This window comes from Myotis davidii, unplaced genomic scaffold (genome assembly GCF_000327345.1).
Source record: "Myotis davidii unplaced genomic scaffold, ASM32734v1 scaffold164, whole genome shotgun sequence".
Taxonomy (NCBI): domain Eukaryota; kingdom Metazoa; phylum Chordata; class Mammalia; order Chiroptera; family Vespertilionidae; genus Myotis; species Myotis davidii.
In genome coordinates, this window is record NW_006296417.1 from 4021048 (window position 1) to 4038486 (window position 17439).

At 54.7% G+C, this 17439-nt stretch overlaps 1 protein-coding gene across 5 annotated transcripts in view; it reads left to right on the forward strand.

Moving 5' to 3' along the window:
* CHD2 (chromodomain helicase DNA binding protein 2) overlaps positions 1 to 17439 on the forward strand; it is a 119892-nt gene that overhangs the window by 95693 nt on the left and 6760 nt on the right. For 4 of the 5 annotated variants that reach the window (XM_006771752.2, XM_015569137.1, XM_006771751.2 and 1 more), the window contains 4 exons: positions 597 to 696; positions 3075 to 3288; positions 6396 to 6636; positions 9646 to 12973. In XM_006771752.2, coding sequence (XP_006771815.1) covers positions 597 to 696; positions 3075 to 3288; positions 6396 to 6636; positions 9646 to 9979 — 889 coding nt within the window. In that variant the 3' untranslated portion in view covers positions 9980 to 12973. Of the gene's footprint in view, positions 1 to 596; positions 697 to 3074; positions 3289 to 6395; positions 6637 to 9645; positions 12974 to 17439 lie in introns of those variants that run through there. The other variant, XR_001515200.1, reaches the window with a different exon arrangement.

A 17439-nucleotide genomic window follows, 5' to 3' on the forward strand; every position in this document is an offset into this window, starting at 1 on the left:
TTCCACCCCAAATATTTTTTCCCAACAGAAGACATCTTTTGGCAACATGCCTGTAGCCTTCAGTTTTACTTGCCTGAAATAGTCCACTGCACTGGGACCCATCTTCTCAATCGGTTGGATGACATTAATTAATTTTCAAAAATAGATTTTTTCACGTTTATTGATTTCAGAGAGGGAGAGAGAGAACCATTAACGACGAGACAGAATCATGCATCGGCTGGCTGCCTCCTGCTGCCCTCCCCCCCGCCGGGGATTGAGCCCGTCACCTGGGCATGTGCCACACACAGATACCCGACTGCATGTGGGTCCTGAGCTGGGACGTGGCAGGGTCCAGAGAGCGGAAGGTGGAGGAAGATGGGGCCCAGTGCTGGGTGCCAGTGCGATACTTAGAACCCTGGCTCCAGACTCCCTGCCACTGCCAGTAGCAGGTAAAGCTGTAGTATTGAGGCCGAGACCTGAAGAATTTCTTTCTGTCACTTGATTTCTACACTGGGGCAATATTCCACGGCCACGTTCATTCGCTTGCCATCAGTCAAAAGAATAAGTTATTCTGTAAATTCTGTAATTAACCAGAACTGTTGTTGTTGTCTTTTTAGGAACCTATGGATTTTCGTTTCCAAGTTTACAGAATTTGATGCTCGAAAGTTGCATAAGTTGTACAAGATGGCTCATAAGAAAAGGTCCCAAGAAGAGGAGGTAAGAGACAAATGTAATCCCAGTTCATTCAAACAGACACCCCCAATTCCACAGGGAAGGCCCTTCCTTGCGGTTTCCCCAGGGAGGTGATGGTGGAGTCACGGTTGTGGGTGTTAGAGGGGCCGCTGGGTCCCTGCCCTCACTGTGCGGAGGGAGGCGCAGGTCAGATGGGTCAGGAGCCCCCGTGGCCGTCCTGCCTTGTCCTGCGCCCCTTTCCCCGGGGAACGGTGCAGTTTCTCAGCACACTCCGCTAGGATCCGCCCACAGCCCCGGCCGGGAAATGCCAGGACATATACTGGCCTTTCAAACAGTGCTGCGTGCTTCTGTCCGGAGCTCATGTATTCACCAGGCTCGCTCTCTCTTTCTCTTTCTTTCTTAAAAAAAAAAAATGTTTTTATTGATTTCAGAGAGGAAGGGAGAGAGAAACGTCAGTGATGAGAGAAAATCACTGATCAGCTGCCTCCTGCACGCCCCACAATGGGGATGGAGCTCGCAACCCGGCATGTGCCCTGACCGGGAATCGAACCGTGACCTCCTGGTTCATAGGTCGATGCTCAACCCCTGAGCCACGCTGGCCTGGTTGGGCCTTTTCCTTCATGTGTCCTTGTCTGGTTGTAGCTTACAAATGTGGCTCTTGAGGGGTGACGGGACTGTGGCAGGAAACGCCTTTCCTGTGCTTTTCTGGGCCATGGGAACTTGGGGTCCTTCCAGCTTTTGTACACGGTGTCCCAACATGAGAAGGTGCCCACAAGAAGGGCACAGCAGTGACTTGGCCCACGTGCAGGGCAGTGTCCTTGTGCAGACACGTCCACGTGCGGGTCTGCTAACGGGGCACGTGGGCCAGCCTGGGAGGTCACTGCCTCCTCTGCTAACACGCCAGCCCCTGAAAGGTTCCTTGTCTCTTGTCCTCTGCCGTGACCTTGGCACCCAGTCAAGGCCGGCACAGGGCAGGCGCTCAGTGACGCTGGTTGCATGAGCCTGTCCTCCGCCCAGCACTGTGTGGGGCTGGGGAGCAGCACCCTGAAGTAGCTGCTCATTTAATTGTCATGGAAGAAGGCGACGTGTGATGTAGCAGTAAACACGGCAGCGACGCACTGATGTTGCTGAGCGTTAGTGTGAACGTTAGCAGTATAGGACGTCTGGCAGAAAGGGCGGGAAGGAATGGAATCGGGAAAAAAAAAAAAGAGTGGAAGTCGGGTGGAGCGTTGGAAGCTGGACAGGTGATGTGGGTATCGGAAGCTAGTGTACGTTGAGGAACAGAAGCATGGACCCTGTGAGCGGGGTAACCATGGCCACAGACAGCCTTTCTGCAGAAGACTCCGTAAGGTTTATCAAAGACTAAAACATGCAGGTCTCCCGGTCAGAATTTAGTTGAAGGAGATAATGAAGGATGTAAACCTGTTTGTGGTGGATGACTTGAATGCTCGACAGTAAGAAATAAATCACGATACAGTCATATTGGGGAGCATTATTCAACCACAATCATCATACTGTGGAAATACGTATTCACTTGAGATTTTCACGATATATCAAGTGAAAAATAGTACCAAGCAGTATTTTTGTCTGATACACACATATATTAAAAAACCCAAAATGGCTTGGAAAGACGTGGAGCAAATTATTCATATAATTTTGTTGTTGTTGAGCCTTTAAGTCACCTACATTTCTTCTTTCTTCCTGCGTTTTCTGGCGTTTTGATGGCGAAGGTTTTGCGTGTGTGGTGAAGTGGTGCTGTTATGCGGACGTTGAGATGTTTAGCTTGATGCCTTTGGAATGGGCGCTCGTTTCCCTGGACTAGTCGGGGGCCGATGCTTAGTTCGCCCAAGAAAGTCAGTGGTTTCCATGGAAGAGGAGTGTCTGAGGACGCTGACAGCCGGAGCGCCCGTCCATGGCCTGTGCGGTGACATGTAGCAGCCCACACACGTGTTCTTGCAGGTTCTTGTCAGTGCGGTTGGCCTAGACCAGGGGTGGGGAACGTCTGGCCCGCGGGCCGTATAAGGCCCATAAAATCATTTGGTCTGGCCCTGCCAAGGCATCAGGGACGAGTTAATGACATGTTTGGCCAAACAGAGCAGGCTGGTTTTTAAGCTGCTCCTTTCGTATGGCCCGAGAGTGACGTTACACATATCCACATGGCCCTTGGCAGAGGAAAGGTTCCCCACCCCTGGCCGAGTCGGTCAGAGCAGCAGGTGAGCTCTGAGCTGCCCGCCGTGGGAGCCCAGTGGAAGGATGAGTAGTTGTGGGAAGAAGGTAGTAGTAGATGGCAGGTCAGAAGCCAGCAGGGGCCAGAGGGGGACCCTGAAGGTGGGGACCCTGATGCCGTTCCTGGGCAGCCAGCCTGGGACCCTGAGAGCCTCTGATGTCCTTCTTTCCTCCAGGAGCAAAAGAAGAAAGATGATGTCATGGGTGGTAAGAAGCCATTTCGACCAGAGGCCTCGGGCTCAAGCCGGGACTCTCTGCTGTCCCAGCCCCACACCCCGCACAGCCTTCACCCTCAGAAGTCCCACCTGCCCTCCTCCCACGGCCCGCAGACGCACGGGCACCCGAGGGACAGCTACAACCACCCCAACAAGAGGCACTTCAGCAACGCAGGTAGGTCATGAGCGGGACTTGTTAGCAGAGGCGACAAGAGAACAGTCATTTATGTTCAGAGACAGTAGGTAGGCTCTTGTGCTGTATTTAAAAAAAAAAATGCTTTTACTGATATTTAGAGAGAGTAGAAGGGAAAGGGAGAGAGAGAGAAATATCAGAGATTAGAGAGAACTACCGATCGGCTGCCTGCTGCACGCCCCCTACCGGGGTTTGAGCCCACAACCCAGAAATGTGCCCTTGACCGGGAATCTAACTGTGACTTCCTGGTTTCTGGCTGGACATTCAGCCACTGAGCCATGCCGGCTGGACTGGGCTGAGCTGGGCTGTAGTCTTGACCATCATTTTATTGTTCTCTTTGTTTTCTGAATGAGATCATGAAATAAAGATCCGAAAGGATGTTCTTTCTGTTTTAATTTGTGTGCGTGGGGCTGGCCACGTGCAGTAAAAGGAAGTTCTTTCAACTTTGACGAGAACATAGTCCCCAGATTACCAAAGGACAAATGATAGACTGAGGGGGACAATTTACATTCTGCATGACAGTTAAATGATTAAAACGCTGGTGCTATGGAAAGAGCCCTAGTCAATTGACAAAAAGGGGTGACCTGATAGAAAAATGGAGCATTGTTCATTTTTTCCGGTACTTAGTAGTGATAGATCTTAGTGCATCAACGGGAACACATTTCAGGTTTAATGTAAATTGAGGATGTTCTCCAGCTGTGCATGAATGCTGGCAACTGAGCGAGTTTTGACAACTGTTTAAATATGGAATGTTGCCAAAACCGGTTTGGCTCAGTGGATAGAGCGTTGGCCTGCGGACTGAAAGGTCCCAGGTTCGATTCCGGTCAAGGGCATGTATCTTGGTTGCGGGCACATTCCCAGTAGGAGATGTGCAGGGGGCAGCTGATCGACGTTTCTCTCTCATCAATGTTTCTAACTATCTCTCTCCCTTCCTCTCTGTAAAAAAAATCAATCAAATATATTTTAAAAAAATATATGTAATGTTTATGTGTAGGTTTAAAGAGTAAAGCTGGATCGATCTTTGTTATTTGCTTTAAAAAAAGAAAAGAAAAATGGGCCAAGGGTAGGAATACTGAATTCATACAGAAGAGGAAATTCAAATGGCCAATAGGGCAAGAGGACCAACATTGCTACTAGGGAATGTAAATTAAAGCAACAAATAAGCTAACCCATTTTTTCTTCACCCATTCAGATGAGCAAAAACTTAAATGTGATAAATACACAGGTTGCTGCGTGTAAATTGCTATAGTCTTTCCAGAAAATAATCTGAAATACTTAAAGCTGTTTCTGGGAGCCTATCCTATGGTAATAAAAGCATAACATACACGAGTTCCGCCTTAGAATGGCAACAGTCTGGAAATAACTTGAATGTCCATTAACAGGAGAAAGGTCAGATGAGTAATAGGACGTCTCTACTCTTATTATCAGTTAAAAAGATAAGCTAACCCATTTTTTTTTTTCACCCATTCAGATGGGCAAAAACTGAAATGTGATAAATACACAAGTTGCTGCGTGAAAATTGCTATAGTCTTTCCAGAAAATAATCTGAAATACTTAAAGCTGTTTCTGGGAGCCTATCCTATGGTAATAAAAGCATAACATACACGAGTTCCGCCTTAGAATGGCAACAGTCTGGAAATAACTTGAATGTCCATTAACAGGAGAAAGGTCAGATGAGTAATAGGACGTCTCTACTCTTATTATCAGTTAAAAAGAACGAGTTGGCTTTACAGAATTAAAAATGAGGGGGAAAAGCAACACACACAACATGGACTTAACCATTTTACATGACCAGTTTAGTGGCATTTAGTGCATTCATCACATTGTGCAACCGGTACTTTTACCTAGTTCCAGAACATTCCCAGGATCCCCAAGTGGAATCCCGTGCCTATTCAGTTTCTCCCATCTCCCCCTCTCAGCCCCGGTAGACACCAGTCTGTATTCTGTCTCCCGGGATTTATGTATTCTGGACCCTTCTATGTGGAAACAGACAATATGTGTCTGAATGCTCTCACGTGGCAAAATATTTTCAAGGTTCATCCACGTTGTAACGTGTCAGTGTTCGATTCCTCTTTGTGGCTGAATACCGTTCCGTCGGGTGGATGCACCACAGTTTATCAGCTGGTGGGCACTTGGTTTGTTTTTATCTTTGGCTGTTTGTGGAAAACACTGCTGTGGAAATCGGTGTGCAAGTAGGCGAAGGCCGATTTTCAGTGCCTTTAGGTGCGTATCTGGGAGTGGAGTTGCTGGGCCGCGTGGCAGTCCGGTGTTAAACTTTCTAAGGAACCACCCACCCCTGTTTTTCGTTGGGAATTTTTGAATCCTGTGCTTGTGCCAGCGTGGAGAGGGACGTGGAATCGTGCACACCACGGCCGTTGCTCTGCCCCTGTCTGCTTCTCCAGCCGTGTCCTCAGCCTGGGATCAGAGTCACAGGGCCCCCCAGTGTCTGCAGAAGTCAGCCCTTCCCTCTCTGAGGTCTCTGCTCTTCGGAACTTAGTCCTTCTAGTCCTGATTTTTGCTTTGGCAGTTCTTTGATGTCTTTAAACAGGTTCTTTTTTGTTTACCAGGCTTTTTTTTTTAATAGTATATTTTTATTGATTTTGGAGAAGAATGGAGAGGGAGAGAGAGAGAGAGAGAAACATCAGTGATGAGAGAGAACCACTGATCGCCTGCCTCCTGCACGCCCCTCACTGGGGATCGAGCCCGCAACCCGGGCATGTGCCCTGACCGGGCATCGAATTGTGACCTCCTGGTTCATAGGTCAATGTTTAGTTACTGAGCCACGCCGGCCGGGCTAATGTTTGCTTTGTGGGTGACATCTCATTTTAATGCTCAGACCCAGGTTGGAAGGTGAGCAGGTGGACAAAAGCAATGGTTCTTAAGATTTCAGAAGGAGAGAGGTGGAGAATTCTCTTGTGCCTTAAAATTGAGGGAAGCATGGTAGGACCCATTACTGGTGTGTGAGCAGCAGCAACAAGGAGGACATTCGATGTCTGTTTATAACACGTGTCAGCCTCTGGGTTTAAACTGCAGTGGAAGTGGAACCTGGTCACCCCTCCCAGTCATGAGACACGCTTGCTCTTCCGCAGATCGAGGAGACTGGCAGCGGGAGAGGAAGTTCAACTACGGCGGTGGCAACAGCAACCCGCCCTGGGGGAGCGACCGGCACCACCAGTACGAGCAGCACTGGTACAAGGACCACCACTACGGGGACCGGCGGCACATGGACAGCCACCGTTCCGGCTACCGACCCAACAACCTGTCCCGGAAGAGGCCGTACGACCAGTACAGCGACCGAGACCACCGGGGACACAGAGACTATTACGACAGGTATGCGGAGCGACACAGCGGGCTGGTGCCCGGAGCCTTACCATGTATACGGGGGCGAGACGGGCGGCACATGCACGAATGTGTTTATCTCATCACGTGCCCAGACGTGGTCCCAAGATGGAGCCAACGTCCGTGCCATCGCGGCGTCTTCGCAGTGTTGGGAGGGACCAGGGTGTGGGCAGCTGACGCCGTGCTGGCGGGGCGGTGGATAGATAGCAGGGACTCGGAGTTTCTCTTGGGGCTGAGGAAGAGCTGGGTGGGGCTGTGATGCTTGATTTGGGCCCTGAATCGTCAGCTAAGCAGAGCGATGGTTAGGCCTCACGGGCCCAGGCCCAGGATGGGCACCCAGGCGGACAGAGTGGAAGTTGGGGGGTCTCCAGTGCCAGGCTCACATCCAGGCTCTCGGCTCAGGACATCTGCTGGGCTTCGGTCTCCCCTTCCCTGCGCCGAGGCCTGGGAACGCCTGCAGCAGCGAGCGGGGCGGTGACAGGCTCATCCCATGAGCTCCCCCCTCCTCAGGAACCACTAGTGTTCGCTGCCTTACATCTGACGGGGTGTCTTGAAAACCTGTGCTGCATACGTTTTGTCTGTTTCTGGTTGTTTCCGGCAGGAGGGTCCGTCTAGCGCCCTGCCCTCCACCTGACTGCAGCCTGAAGTCACCATCCACCTCTTTCTCTTTCTCTCTTATAGAGGTGAAACTCAAACAGCCTAAATGAACTCTTTTATTTTATTTATTTTTAATATGTTTTTGTCAGTTTCAGAGAGAGGAAGGGAGAGGGAGAGATAGAAACATCGGTGATGAGAGAGAATCATGGGTCTGCTGCCTCCTGCTCGCCCCACACTGGGGATCAAGCCCACAACCCGGGCATGTGCCCTGACCAGGAATCGAACCGTGACCTCCTGGTTCATAGGTTGACGCCCAACCACTGAACCACACCGGCCAGACATAATTACCTATTTTAAAAATGAATAGTTCAGTGACATTTGTACAACCACTGCCTGTATTGAGTTCCAAAGCACTGTCATCACCCCAAAGAAAATCCCGGAACCATTAGCAGTCAGTCTCCATTCTGCCTTCTCCCCAGCTTCTGGCAGCCACCAGCGTGTACTCATTCTTTGGAATTCATTCTGGATATTTTGCATAAATGGAATCAGTCAGAATGTGGCCTCTGTGACTGCCTTCTTTGAACACTTAGTCTATAGAGCAGTGATGGCGAACCTTTTGAGCTCGGCGTGTCAGCATTTTGAAAAACCCTAACTTGCCTCTGGTGCCGTGTCACATATAGAAATTTTTTGCTATTTGCAACCATAGTAAAACAAAGATTTATATTTTTGATATTTATTTTGTATATTTAAATGCCATTTAACAAAGAAAAATCAACCAAAAAATGAGCTCACGTGTCACCTCTGACGCGCGTGTCATAGGTTCACCATCACTGCTATAGAGGCTCATCCACATATATCCACATATATCAGACTTTATCCCATTTTTTGCTGAATCACATTCCATTGTACTTAGGTGCCGCCTTTTGCTTATCCGTTTGCCCATTGGGGGGCGTCTGAGTCCTTTCCACCTTGCGGCTGTTGTGAATAGCGCTGCTGTGAACCTGGGAGTGGACTCATTAGTCATGCGGTGCTTCTATGTTTAATGTTTTAGGAACCACCTAACTCCTTTTCCATAGAGGCCGAGCCATTCTGCATTCCTACCAGCAGTGTGTGAGAGTTCCAATTTCCCCCTTCTCTGCCAATACTAGTTTTCTGGGGTTTTTTAAAAAAATGCAGCCATCCTAGTGGGTGTGAGCAGTATCTCATCGTGGTCTTGGTTTGCATTTCTCTAATGATTCACGTTCATTAAGGATGGTGAGCGTCTCTTCGTGTGTTTTAGACAGATGTTTGCCAAAGTCTCTCACCCACACAGTGGGGCCTTGACTTACGAGTTTAATTTGTTCCGAGACCGAGCTCGTTAACTCAAATTACTCTATCAACTCAATGCAAAAAAATGGGCCGAGAGACAGCTGGTATCTCGAAAAACTCGTTAGTCAGGACACTCGTAAGTCAAGGCCCCGCTGTATTTGAATTGGATTGTCTTTTTGTTGTTGATTTGTAACAATTCTCTTTTACCAGGATAACAAGCTGTTGACCATGGTCCTACGTAAAACATTTACTATTTTTTGCATTGAGCCAAATTAAAAAACAAACATGTTTATTGATTTTTAGAGAGAGAGCAAGGGAGAAAGAGAAACATCCATGTGAGAGTGGAACATGGACTGGCTGTCTCCCACACTCCCCCTTACGGGGGATCAAGCCCGCAACCCGGGCATGTGTCCTGACTAGGAATTGAACCGGCAACCTATCGGTGCACGATGCTTAACCATGGAGCCACACGGATGAGGGCCCAGTTTGTAAAATAATTAGCCCTTCACCTGTGGCTGAATATTTAGATTTAGGTTGATCGTAGCTTTTGCTGTTGCTCAGAAGTTCCAGAATCAGTCCTGTGGCTCTTTTTCTCCTGGGCTGGGCCACGGAGCATGGAAATGCGTGGGGATCTTGCCAGTTTTCCGCAGGGAGAACGCCTGTCCAGAACCACCAGTGGTTCATGTGCTGCTGGTTTCATGGCTGCTTAATGAGGCTGTGTCGCTTTGCCAATGAGTACAAAATAGCCCTTTATGGTTACTTTAAAAAAAAATATATATATATATATATATATTTTAGAGAGGAAGGGAGAGGAAGTTGCTTTCAGAGAGGAAAGGAGAGGGAGAGAGAGAGAGAAATATCAGTGATGGGAGACAATCATTGATCATCTGCCTCCTGCTGGGAATCGAGCCCGCATGTGCCCTGACCGGGAATCGAACCGTGACCTCCTGGTTCAGAGGTCGACGCTCAACCCCTGAGCCAGGCTGGCGGGCGGTCACTTTTGTTTTTGGTTCATGTGAGGCCTGAGGAAGAGCCCTGGGCAAGGAAGGGGGCGCCTGGCCGTGCTCCCAGCTGATCCTTGCGTCTCTGTTGCAGGCACCACCACGACTCCAAGCGGAGGCGATCAGATGAGTTCAGGCCCCAGAACTACCACCAGCAGGATTTCCGACGGATGTCTGACCACCGCCCCCCGATGGGCTACCACGGCCAGGGACCCTCAGACCATTACCGCTCTTTCCACACAGACAAATTGGGGGACTACAAACAGCCTCTGCCCCCCTTGCACCCTGCCGTCTCTGATCCTCGCTCGCCCCCTTCTCAGAAATCTCCTCACGACTCCAAGTCCCCCCTGGATCACAGGTCTCCTTTGGAGAGATCCCTAGAACAGAAAAACAACCCAGATTATAACTGGAATGTTCGGAAAACATAGAGGACAGCCCGGGAGGAAGGGGAGAGCAAGTCCTCGTGCACCCGGGTGATTGTGGTCTGATCCAACGGGAGCCCGTTACCTAGACCAGTAAGTGGAGATTCTGGACATGCTGCTGCCGCCAGCTCGCCGGCTGAGGGGCGCCTGCCTCTGGGAGTCGGGGCTCGGTCTGGTCGCCCCTCCTGCTCGAGGCACCCCATCCGTTCCAGCCTGCTCTGGCCTCCCACTGAGGGGTGCTCGGAGGAAGAGTGACTTTTGTGTCCCAGCCTCGCGGCTGTTTCCCCAGGGAGGGAGGAAGGGATCTTAGGCGCGAACGTTTCATTGTCAGGGTCCCCGCCCAGGCTTTGGGCGTGGGGTCCGGGGAGGAAGGTGTGCGTGAGGCCGCCGGGCCTGCTGGACCGTGTGTGGTGTGGGTCACGGTGACCGACGATGCTGCTGATGGGAGGGGGGCGGGGGGTCGAGTGGGTGGGGTCTCGCGTCATAGGACTTGAAGTGGGGGGAGCAGGTGCACCCCCTGAATGTGTTCTGGGGACAAGTGACCCCCTGGGCCTCTTGATGTGACACCTGCTAATGTTGCAGGGGGTGGGGGGCAGAGAGGGGAGCAGCTCACCGTGGCCCCTTCCCCACAAACACTAATTTTCCCACGCTGTCTGTACATTTCAAAGCTGCGGCCTCCCCGGGTCTGCTGGGCCAGGGAGCGAGGCCGGTGCGGCCGCCTTGAGGGCTGAGTCCTGGGTCCGGCTGGGGTGGGAGTGGGCAGGATGGGGGGCGTGTGGCCGGAAGTGAGTCCCCGAGGATTTCTGATTCCTGGGACAGGAAGTAAAACTCCAGGGCCCGGTGGTGGGGGTGGGGGAGCAGAGACAGGCCTGCTGGTGGGAGAGGGGCGCCCGTGCAGGTGGGAGCAGGTTCCCCAGGGGCGTGGCAGTGCCAGCAAGTGGGGGAGCGCTCAGTGTTGTGCTAGGTCAGCATTTGCCGATTGCATTTTAGTTCCTTTTGCAGAGTTGAAGGACGGAGTCACATCTCCTGAGAGCATGGGGGGAGGGGCCGACGAGAAGCCGGTTGTTACCTGTGTTGTCATTGGAACTGAATCAGCTTCTTTTAGAACGAGCTCAGCTAGGTTAGAGGCCGAGTCCTTTCTTCCCACGACAGGCGTCCGAGGACTGAGCCGCAGGCCGTGCGCGGACCTGGGAGGCAGGCGTCGTGTCCGTTACGCAGGCTCCTGTCACGGTCCCGAGCCGGGCCTCCATCCCCTTCGCTGTCCACAGCTTGTCAGTATGGTGAGCGCAGCCCAGGCCTTCCTGGACGGAGACGGGAAACCGCCAGGAACGTGTCCCGGCCGGAGCTGGTGAACCCCTCCAGGGGGCGTGGGCAGCATTCGCCTCCCGGGACTGGCCTGTGGGCGCTTCCTAAAATCACTCCCCCTTCCTCGCCTGCCCCCGGGCCGCACCACTGATGCCTTTGCTAACGAACCCCGAGTGGCATCCCGCTGAGGGAAGCAGGTGTGGCTTTGGTGGCCGCGTGGCTTCAGTGGCCGTGGCTTTGGTGGCCGTGGCTCCCTGCTGCACGGAGCACCCCAGGCCTGGCCAGAGGAGAGTCCGGGTCCTCGCAGCTGGTGCCGGGGGTCAGTGGCCCACCACCTCCTCATGACCGCCTCCTGGTACTTAGTTGGGGTTCTTCACGCCAGGCGTGTGCCAGGCATGCCTTGAGGCAGAGCCCGAGGATGTCCCGGGAGGCCCCGGCTGCAGCCATCCTCCGGGAGGCGCTGTGACCGCTCAGTCGGGGGGCGAGGGGGCGGTGGACCAGGTCTCGTCTTTGGCCACCACCCTCAGCTCCTTGCTGATGATTCTAACCCTGCCCCATGTTTGAGTTGCCCGGGCACAGAGGAAGGTGGGGTTGGCCTGCCAGGGTCTGGAGTGATGGGGTGGGTGGGCAGGGATGAGCCCCAGCGCCTTCCCCTGCGGGACGTGGGGTCACGTCACATCCTCGGGAGGCACGACCTTTCCTTTTACTACGAAGAGGCCTGTCGGAGGCCCTGCGTGTCAGTCGGGGACTTTCATTGTCAGTGGGAGATGTGAGTTATTCCCAAAGATGTCGCATCATGAGGACAGAGGAACCCCCTCTTATTTGCAGTGAGGACTCTGAGTGCCATATGATGTAGCAAAAGGCAGTATCGGCCAGATCAGTGTTAGCTCGATTATCGAATTGCAGTATCCCCATGCGAGCATCTGCTGGAGGTGCGCAGTGTGTCTGCAGGGCGGGCGGGCAGGAGGCGGGAGGCCGGAGGCCCCTCCTCAGATTAAACCCGAGATTTGCACCGGGGGGACCTCTCTCCCTTTGGGTGGGGGAGGCTGCCCGGGAACCTGTGAGGATGGTGTCCATGGCGCCCGGCTTGGACAGATTGCAGAATTGGGAAGAACTAGCAGGATCGAGGCGGAGGGAGGCAGCCTCACCCGAAACCCGAACATAAACAAGGATCAACACGGTCTCCCGTCGCCCTGGAAACGGACCCACGAACCCAAAGTCCCCTGGAGAGACCCAGCCAGGCTTCGAGGGGCCCTCCTGAGGGCCCAGCTCCCCCTCCTGTCCTTCCCTGAGCCCCCCCTGGGAAGCCAGACCCTTCCCACATCGGCCTGGTGTCCGATCGCTGCATCGGGACGTGCGGTGCAGACGCGGTAATTCTCACGGCCATGGCGACGGCGACGCTGAAACCCCGCAGACCAAACGCCCACCCGGCCCAGGCCCCCCGCTTGTCGGGGCCGCCTCGGGCGAGGAGCGCCAGGCCGCAGGCCCAGGCTGCTTGGTCCCATCTGCGCCCCCCGCGTTCGGGGACAGGTGGGTTTTTTTTTCTTTCTTTCTTGTAAAATTGTGGACTTTTCAGACCTGTTGACTAAACAGTAATTAATTTATATTTGTGAGAAATGCCACAGTCCTGGTGATTTCTGATGTAAATAATGTTGTTTATAGAGTATGTATTAAATTTTCCTACATTGTAAAACTGCTGCATGTTTCATTCTTGGATATCGAAAGGGTCACCTGGGGTTTTAGAATCAGGCGAAGGTATTGCACCTTTTACGTGTGTTTTTCCTGCACAGCACCCCCTGCTGTTGGGACCAGGACCTCACACCACGGGCTCTAAGGCTTCCCTGAGTGGCCATGGCCGAGGCTGCCTCTGAGCAGCTCTAGCCTGTCGCTAGCGCCGGTCGCCTGCATCCCGCGCTCGGTGAGATGGCCTGGGGGAGCCGCAGGTGACCGGGGGTGCCCCTGACGACGTGTGCCCGTCCGCACGGGTCCCCCAGCCCCTCTCTCCATAGGAAACAAAAACACCGTGTCTGCCAGCCCGCGGCCCGGCCCCAAGGGCGAGTTAACAGTCGGGTTATATATTCTTGAAGGGAGGGAGAGAGCATTTTATAATGGAAACACTGACACGAATGTTAGCTCTAGCAATTTGGCACGGGGCAGGCCCAGCGCCGGCCGGCCGGCGAGGCCCAGACAGAGGCAGGGAGGCCCTGGCGAGCGGGCGGGGATCCCGGCCGAGCAGGGGGGCTAGAAGCCGACCAGACCCAGGGGGGTTTTTCTGATACTTCAGTGACCAGGACACCAAACTCCTCATCTCTGTGGCGATCTTCATTCTCGGGACGTCCAGGAGGCCTGGCTGCGGGGCCTCGCAGGAGAGCCGGGGGTTTACTGCATGTAGTTCTTTTCTTAGCAAAAGACTCGAAGAAGCCCTGGCCGGTGTGGCTCTGTGGATAGCGCGTCGGCCTGTTGATTCCGGTCAAGGGCACGGACCTCGGTGGCAGGCTCCTCCCCGGCCCGGGCCCTGGTCGGGGCGCGTGCAGGAGGCAGCCCATCGATGTGTCTGCAGGAGGCCCCATCGATGTGTCTCTCTCACATTGATGTTTCTCTCTGTCTTTCCCTCTCTCTTCCACGCTCCCTAAAAACCAACAGAAAAAGATCCTCGGGTGAGGATTGAAAAAAAGAGGGAAAACGATAGACTCAGAGAAGAGTTGAGGTCCCTCGGCCTTGAACTCCGGGCCGGGCCTCGCACGTCTGGCATGGACGCAAACCCTCCATTAGTGCCAGCAGAAAGGTCACCGAATGAAACGCAAGGCCCTGCCGTGTGCCAGGCCAGCCTGGGCTGCGATTCCGACCTGCGGCTCTTAAAGGAGCAGGGCCCGGCCAGTCCTAAAGCTGAGGCCCTGGACCGGCCCTCTCTCCTGCAGAACCCTGGGCCCTGGCGGCCCCTGCCCTCCGTGGCCGTGTGACCTGGCTTTGTGTGGGCGCCTGGACCAGTCCGTGACCTGGGCTTCTCACCTCCGAGACAAGAAGAATCAGCTACTCAGGGTCAGCCGCCCATGGAGGGTTCACACATGGTGTCTTTTGGTTTGTTGGTTTTTAACCATTTAAAAAAAAATCTTTATTGTTGGGGTATTCCAGAGGTCCTCCTTCCCCACCTCTTTTTGTTTCTTTTGTGAATGAAGAGCGAACGGTCTTTAACGACACTTGGTTCTCGCTGACCACATGCGCCCTGGTGGCCCGCGGGGCGGGCACGCTGGGCCGGCCGAGCAGGGGTCCAGGCTGCCCCATTCGGTCCTTCCCTGCATGTGGCTGGGCAGGTGGCCGTGTCATCCTTTGCACACGGAGGAGGCAGCTTCTAGGGTTCATGAGGTTCTTTGTTTTTTAATTTTTTAAATTCTTGATTGTTTAAAATATTACATAAGCCTCCTTTTTCCCCCCTCCCTGGCTGTCCCCCCCACATGTCCATGGGTCCTGCTCATTTGCATGCATACAAGTCCTTTGGTTGATCTCTCAACCCCTCACCCCCGCCTTCCCTCATAGGTTGGACAGTCTGTCCGATGCTTCTGACTCTGGTTCGGTGGTTCGTGAGGTTTTGCAGTGAGAGCGGAAGCAGGCGAGGACCAGGTTTCTACACCCCGAGGCCACCAGGAGGGTGATGTGTTCCTCAGTCCCGGCTGAGAGGTGGGGTCAGGGAGGGGCGGTCTGGGAAGCGGGGAACGGAACTTGCTGGCCTGCAGGGCGGGCCCCCCTGGCAGGGTGCTCCGGCAGCCTTCACCCCGGAGCCATCCCACAAAGCCCAGCTCCCCGAGGCCCAGGGAAGAAGAGGCCTACTCTAGGGGACATGCAACCCCAGGTCCAGCCCGAACCTTCACGGAGCTCAGGACGGGGGCCGTCCAGCTGGGCCCAAACAGAAAGTCTTTCCCGGGACCCGGACCCTGAGCCTCTCCTGTGGGTCTGGCCCTGTGCTCAGAGGAGCTGAGGCCACAGGCCCAACAGACCAGGAGGCGGCCTGCCCTCTGAGAGGAGGATGAAAGATCCAGGGAGAAGAGACCAGGAGGTGGGTGGGGGGCCAGGGTGCTGGTCGCCGCGGGCGGGAGGGAGGGGCTGGCCTGGGAGCTGGCAGCCCTGGTGTGAACAGTGCTCTGTCCGTGGAGTTACAAGCGAAGGCAGTATGTGGCGGGGTGAGCCAGGCTGTCTGTGTGTTTGGGGATCGGCTCCATCCCCCGAGTGCTTGCGGTTCTAGAACAATTCCAGCAGAGGGCGGCAGGTGCCCGCAGACGGCCTGCCCAGCCGGCAGGCTCAGCCCTCATCCCCTTGCCCAGCGGGCACTCCCCTGGGCTGCAGAGCCTGTGGAGAAAGCTCATCCCTGCAGAAATGGCACAGGACAGGGCAGGGACCAGGAGAGGGGCAGAGGCTACAGGGTGAGGCCAGGGCGCAGTGCCGACAGCCGTGTCCCAGCCCCCTTCGGGCCTCACCCTTAACCTCCAGCCAGGGGTGCACAGGCTTCGGCCCCCTCTGGGCCCAGCCTCTCCCCCTCCCACGCGTGAGGCAGCCCGAGGGACCCTCCGGAGTTACAAGGCTCAGGCATCCCTGCCGCCCGCCCCCAGGACCCTCGCCTCAACTCTTAGATTCCTGGCCAAGTGCTCCTGCGACCTCAGGTGCCTGAGCCAGACCTCGGCCCCAGGCCTCTGCCCCCTCCCGCCTCCCCTGTCACCTCTGATGCATCTGCTGAGTCTTGTTCGTGGTCACGATTCAGTTCAAGCTTAGTTCCCTCGGAGCCGCCGCCCTGCGACCTGCTGTTCTGGTTCCCATTCCTGTCTGTTCCTTCCCTGAGGCCATTGGAGCCCCTGGAACTCTGATGGCCCCCCTCCTGCCCCCTCCCCTTGTCACAGCTGTCTCCCCAGCAGGCCGGGGTGCCCTCTATTGTCATTTTTATTTTTTTGTATTGATTTCAGAGAGGAAGGGAGAGGGAGAGACAGAAACATCCATGATGATGAGAGAGAATCATAGATCGGCTGCCTCCTGCACGCCCCCTACTGGGGATGGAGCCCACAACCCGGGCATGTGCCCTGACCGGGAATCGAACCGTGACCTCCTGGTTCATAGGGCGACGCTCAACCACTGAGCCACACCGGCCAGGTTCCCTCCCAACCTCTGACCCACTTCTTTGTCGCGATGGGGCATTCCATGACACAACCATGTGTTCATGGACTTGTCTCTGCAAAGAGAATGCAAGGTAGCCTGCTCCGCTGCCCCAGCACGAGTGGTCACGAGGGGGTTGTGGGCTGAGTAAAGGCGCACACGTGCCGGCAGAAGGTGGTGGTGGGGGGGAACCGCCGTTTCTGGGGGCCTCCCCGGGCCGCACCAGCGCCAGGTGCCAGGCGGGTTAGGAGCGTGAGCTCATCGGGTTTCTAGAATGACCTGGGGAGGTAGGTCCTCGTAATTCCATTTTACAAATAAGGCAGCTAAGCCTCCAAAAACCCAAGGCGGACCACACAGCAAGCGGCGGGCAGAGCCAGTTGGAGCGCCAAGTCCTCCTGCCGCCCGAGACCACCCCCTGCGCCCCGCCGCTCCCTGCCTGGCACCCCTCCGATGAGCCCCACTCCTGCCGCTCACCCACCCACTCCCACCCGTGTTCTAATTCTCTTCACCCCAGGGTGGGCCCCCTTGCTTATACATGCCCCTCATTTGTTTTTAATAGCTTTCTCTCCTGTCTTCTCCTTATAAATTCGCCCACCAGGGGCTCCAAGATCCTGGGGATGGAGAGGGGCCTGGGCCTCCGTCTGCAGATGTGTTTGCTGCGGGCTGACTGGCCGTGGGGACCCTGCTCCCGCCCAGCCCAGCCCGCCGTGGCCCCATGTGGCTCCAGACTCTGTGTTCCACATGCACATGACAGGCACATGTCCATGTTCACGGGGGCAACTGGTAGGAAGGTGCTGGGGAGAGAATCCCGGCCCGAGTGGAGGGTCCTGACCCAACGCCAAGCCGGGAATATTCCTGGCAGGGAACGTAGCGTTTTCATCTGATGGTGAACAAGGTTGTTTAAAAATAAAAAACAACCCCGTGTGCCCGGCTTCTCAATCATCTGTTCTGTGCTGGCCAGGTGCCCAGGGCTGTGCCCCCTCCATGGTTACTTCATCCTGGTTACTGAGTGGGGGGGGGGGGGG